Raw genomic sequence first — 5,570 nt, 5'->3', positions numbered from 1 at the left:
AGCCAATGATTTTCAAGAGGATAAATAGATTTTGAGTATTTAGATTTCAACCAGAAATCTTTGTACACTTAGTATGTGAATGAAAATCAAGTGTCAGGGTTTAGTCAGTAGAACCAATGATGATGACTTTATTCTATTTTATTTATTTTTTTAAAGATTTATTTATTTGACAGAGAGAGACACAGCGAGAGAGGGAACACAAGCGGGGGAGTGGGAGAGGGAGAAGCAGGCTTTCCTCTGAGCAGGGAGCCCTATGCACGGCTGATCCCAGGACCCTGAGATCATGACCTGAGCCGAAGGCATTCGCTTAACAACTGAGCCACCCAGGTTCACCACTTTATTCTATTTTAATCAACCCATTTCCTGGGAAGCATTTCCTTGTGACTGCTATCAATCCAAGTTTAGAAATAAACCGAGCTTAAAAACAGGTCTTTAAATTACTGTATTTCAAAGCATTAAATTAAGGTTAAAGCAAACATATTCCATCACATTGATCTCATTAAGTTTCGAAATAATTGAGTGCAAAAAATGTGTATTTCTAATCAATTTTTTTCTCATTCTTGGAAATTTTTGTTTTTATAGCGTTTATCATGTTAGTATTTAGCATATTAGCACCTCTAAATACGAATACTGATACCAGAGATCGTGCTCAACAATCGTTTGGATGGGTGTCCTACCAAAACATCTTGGAAGCCACTAGCTTTAAGAACCTTGAACCTCTGCTTTTGCTTTTACTTAATTTCCAAAGTGAAGTCCCAATTTTGAAACCGCCCTTGCACACACACACACACCAAACAAGAATACTGCGCGCACTAACCCAGGAAAACAAACCAGTCGCCTGCGGGAGGCATTCCGCCGACACCCTCAGAGGTCCGCAGCCCCAGCCTCCCCCACGAAGCCACGCGCTCGCAGGCCGGGTCAGGAGGACTGCGGGGGAGGCTCGGGCTCCTCCCGCGGACACACAGGGGTGCCGAGCGATCCCCGACGGCTCTGAGTCAGCCGCCGGAAGCCTCGCCCGGGATCGCAGCTGCGGGGAAGCAGGCAGCAAGCTGGAGGAACAGCCGCCGCCGCAGGAGCAGGAATCTCCCGGGTACCGGGGCTGGGAAGCGCGCGGGTCGCCAGCTACTCGGGGCGGGCGTCCCCCGCCGGGAGCGCGGCGGCGCGCGGGACGAGGGCGGGGAGGGAGGCCGGCAGGAGGCGGACGCAGCGCGCCGACAGGGAGGAAGAGAGGATGGCGGGGGGAGGCTGTTGGCTGGGGGGTGATCGGACCGGACAGCGGCGGGGCAGCGGCGGGGGGCTCTAAGGTGGGGGCTGGCGGGGTCAGCCGAGGCAGCCAGCGCAGGAGCGCGGGGCGCAGACTCGCCCTGGGGCCGAGGGGGAGGGACACGGCGGCCCGCCGACGCCACCGCGCCGCGATCTGCGAGCCGGAGGGAGAGGCCGGTCACCCAAGCCCGGGCTGCTGTTGCCGGAGACTGCCGGGCGGAAGCTCTGGGGAGGGTGCGTGGGAGCAGCCGCGGGTGCAGCAGGGAGACCGGCGCGCCCGGAGCAGCCTCGCCTGCAATGTCCAGGGCGCCTTGGGCAAGTTCCGGGGAGGTGCTGGGTCAGCGCCCCCTCCCGCGGGGAGGCCGGTAGGCTCCGAGGCCCCTCCCTCTGCCTCCTCCTTCCCTCCCAGGCTTCCCCTTCCTTCCTGTATCCTGTTTTTCTTCCATATTCTTTGCTTTTCTTTCTTTATTCTTTCTTTCACATCTTTCACCTGCTCTTCATTGGCTGCTTTTCCTGAGCTTGAGAAAATGCTTCCTGGCCTGTTTCCACCTCGTCCGCGGCCACAGTAATTAATTTAATGGACTCCCCACTTCCCAGATTCTCTTCAGCTCCTGCTCCCGCCCCTTGGCCAGGCTGTTTCGGGGCGCGGCGGGGGTGCTGCTGCTTGCCGCCGCCGGTGCTCCCCGCCAGTCCTCCTCCTCCAGCCTCGGGCTGCCCTGGGGTCCTGCCCTTGTCTTCTTCCTCTTCCTACCTGCAAATACCGGGAATTCTTAAAAACTAGGTGAGTTTCTCTTCTTACGCCTCTGTGTACCTTGTAATCATCCCGTTTGCCTAGGATCTCCCGCAGTCTGGGTGCTAAGGGCCCCCAATCTCTTGCTCTGGGACTTGTGCCCGACTCAGTAACCTGCCTGTATTTCCAAACATCGCTTGGCTGCCTTGTTACAGGGACCCAGGGACCATACCATAGTCTGCACATCTCAAATGGAATGTATCACTTCCTCATTCCATCTGGCTCCTCATAGAAACTTCCAATGGGTCACACCTGCCCCAAGCATCAGTGAGCTAGGAGTCTGTTAAGAGGTAAACTGAGGCATATTAAAAAGTTCAGTTCATCGGAGCACAGATGAATTCGAATGGGGCAGCATCCAGTCTAGCAGGCAGAAAGGAGCTCCGAGGAGCTGTACAGAAGCAAAGAGTTCTAAGCAGAAGGGAGTGGTAACAGGGAAGCTATACTGGCCAAACAGAGGGTTGGTTGTTGCAAAGTTACTTCCCTTTGGTGGATGGCAGGGGTCTGGCAGGCGGTTGACCTCACTAGGGCTGGTCAGGCCGTTCCTGATCGACTGGTTTAAGATTCCATTTCGGGGAGAGCCGAAACTGTCATTCAGTTAAGGCTCTGCATCTGGGGCTGAGCATAAGCAACTCCATCTGGGGCCTGGTGTCTTGTTTTTAACCAGCCTCCGCGTCCTCCCTGACTCTCCTTGCTCCCTGTCCCTCCTGTGATGGGTCACCCCGCCGCCGGGCAATGCCACCTTGCACTCGGTTCCTGCTTCCTCCCTGTCTGGCAGCCGCCGAGCTATGGCGGCCAGCAGCCTCCCCGGCCTTTTCCCAGGCTCCATGGAGAGCCACTGCGTTTCCTAAAACCCAGTGTGCTCCTATAGAACATTTTGTTTAAAAATCATAGCTGCCTTTCCGGACCATAGCTCAAGTTCAGACTTCTTGTCCAAGTGCATCCATGTCACCCAAGCACAGAGACCCAGAGCCTCGGCCCCACACAGACCTGCGCCACCTGCCACGGTAGGTCTGTCTCCTGCCAAGCCCACCACCGCCCCGGGGCACTCACCTCCCCTTTCACAGCCTCACACACACTCCTGCCCAATGCGTGAAAGCCAGCTCGCCCCTCACCTTCTCCTGAGCTTCTAGAGAGAATTTATTCCGTTTCTCTGGGGGCTTCCTTAGCACTTTGTAAATTATCCGGTTACAGAGGGTGGGGCTGGCTTGAAACCCACACACTTGTGTTTGTGTCTCCCTCGGGTGGAAGTGCCCCATCAGGCATTATGGCCTTTATTGTTCATTTTCTTCTCTAACCCATATAAGGAAAGTTCTATAATAAATGCTCTTTGTATAAGTTCACTTCTGGAGGTGTCCGTGGGAAGGCAGAGTGGAGCCGGGAGATCACAGGCATTCGGGGGCCCCAGGAGGAGAGCACTGTCTCATCCTTGGAAGCACAAGGCTTCTGCTTCAAGACTCCGCTTCAAGACTGCTGCTCTTACTATGAGACCCGAGGACAGGCTTTCATTGTCCTGACCTCATTCACCAGTAAAAGAAAAACTAGCGTAATGCCAATTCATTTTATAGGCTGGAAATCAGACCTTTCCACATTGTTGTGTTTTTATGACACAGTGGAATGGTGCCCTGGTACCCAGATGTATTGTTTCGTATTATATTGAAATTCAGTCCTTTTATTTTTATTTATTTTATTTTTTGAAGATTTTATTTATTTGAGATGGAGCAAGCCAGACAAAGCGAGAGAGAGCACAAGCAGGGGGGAGGCGGAGGGAGAGGGAGAAGCAGACTCCCTGCTGAGCAGAGAACCCGACGCACGGCCAGGACCCTGGGATCTGAGCCGAAGGCAGACGCTTAACTGACTGAGCCACCCGGGCGCCCCGAAATTCATTTCTTTTTAGATTTATTGGGCAAGTTCCACTTTGTTTCAAGTACAACCCTCTCAAAAGCTTAATGTACACATGAGATTGGGGCACCAAGAAGAAGTGGGGGAAAGAGAGTCATTCGGTTATCCTGTTCAGCTCCTTTGTCTTCACGGGTGTGACTTGGGACACACCCCCGAGGTGCCGGAGTGGTGAGTGTGTGCCAGGGTGTCCTTGCTAGAGGGCAGACGCTGGTGGGAAATGCCGTGACCAGCACCTGCCCATGTGGAAATGAATTGAAGGAAGAGGAAAGGTGGAAGAAACCAGAAGTAGGCATTTGACATTAAGAGCAGTTAAAATGTAAAGTTGGAATTGATGTGATATTCCAGTACACTCCTTTGCAACACACACACACACACACACACACACACGCACGCACGCACGCACGCGCGCGTGCACACACACACACACACACACATTGAACAGCCTACATGTAGGCTCAGGTAGGATCAAATCCAGATGTGTGTGTGTCCCTCACCTCCAGGTTAGTGAATGCTCTCCTCCTCTGGGTCTCTTTGGTGCCACCTTGTGGTAGGCCGAGTGCCGTGCAGATTGCGTCTCCCCCTGGCTCCTAGTTGTTTGTTTTCTGAAAAGTCCTCCACTGCAAGGCAAGGAAATGTGGGGGGTAATGTGGGGCCGGAGGTGGCCTGCAGATGGGCTGGATGCTGCTCTCTCTCGTGGGACTTGTCCACTGCAGACGCATCGGCTGTCCCACACCTGCAGCTCTTGGGTTCAAGCCCTGCAGTAGAAGGCTCTGGAGAGGCTTCTCTGGGTGAGGACAGTGAGAAACTTTCCTTTTTGTCCTCTAAGAAATAACCTGTCAAGTATAGCATCCTGCTGTGCAAGCTTTGTCACCATTGTATTCTCTTGTTTAATGTATGTTTGTTTATTTATTTATTTTTAAAAGATGTACCCATTTATTTATTTGAGAGAGAGAGAGAGCATGAGCAGGGGAAGGGGCAGAAGGAGAGGGAGAGAGAGAATCCAGAAGCAGACTCACTTCTGAGCAGAGCCTGACACGACCACGTGGGGCTCAATCCCAGGACCCCGAGATCATGACCTGGGCTGAAACCAAGAGTCTGTTGCTTAACCTACTGAGCCCTCACGTGCCCCTTGGTTGATGTTTTATTTTTATTTTTATTTATTTATTTTTTTGAAGATTTTATTTATTTATTTGACAGAGAGAGACACAGCGAGGGAGGGAACACAAGCAGGGGAAGTGGGGGAGAGAGAGAAGCAGGCTTCCCGCGGAGCAGGGAGCCCGATGCAGGACTCGATCCCAGGACCTTGGGACCATGACCTGAGCCGAAGGCAGACGCTTAACGACTGAGCCACCCAGGCGCCCCTTGGTTGATGTTTTAAATCATTTCTTTTAAACCTGAATTTGCACTGGTTGTAGCTGTTGGAGAATCTGTATTTAGAGTGCAGCCTTTATACTTGTTTGACATCACACTTTTTTTTTCTTCCTAAATCAGAGACATCTTATGTCTTCTGTTGAAAAAAATATCTCAGGAAGGAGCTTTCAAGGAACCAGTCAACCGTTGGAGAGGCTCTGGTTGAGTTGTCTCCCTGTCCTCTTCCCACCCACTGAGCTCCTCTTTC

General features: G+C 52.5%; 1 protein-coding gene across 3 annotated transcripts in view; it reads left to right on the top strand.

Annotated features, from left to right (window-relative positions):
• The first annotated feature begins 983 nt into the window (after window positions 1–983).
• LOC110576901 (serpin B8-like) overlaps window positions 984–5,570 on the top strand; it is a 16,033-nt gene continuing 11,446 nt past the window's right edge. The window contains exons 1-2 of one of the 3 annotated variants that reach the window (XM_021686156.2): window positions 989–1,090; window positions 1,861–2,044. Coding sequence is in view for 1 of the 3 variants with exons in the window: in XM_021686154.2 (XP_021541829.1) it covers window positions 2,996–3,057 (62 nt within the window). In the remaining 2 variants the exon portion in view is untranslated. Of the gene's footprint in view, window positions 1,091–1,860; window positions 2,045–2,950; window positions 3,058–5,570 lie in introns of those variants that run through there. The other 2 variants (XM_021686157.2, XM_021686154.2) reach the window with 2 other exon arrangements.

Source organism: Neomonachus schauinslandi, chromosome 14 (assembly GCF_002201575.2).
Source record: "Neomonachus schauinslandi chromosome 14, ASM220157v2, whole genome shotgun sequence".
In the NCBI taxonomy this organism is placed as follows: Eukaryota; Metazoa; Chordata; class Mammalia; order Carnivora; family Phocidae; genus Neomonachus; species Neomonachus schauinslandi.
Note: the sequence above shows the minus strand (reverse complement) of the source record. Positions and strands in the feature narration are given on the sequence as shown.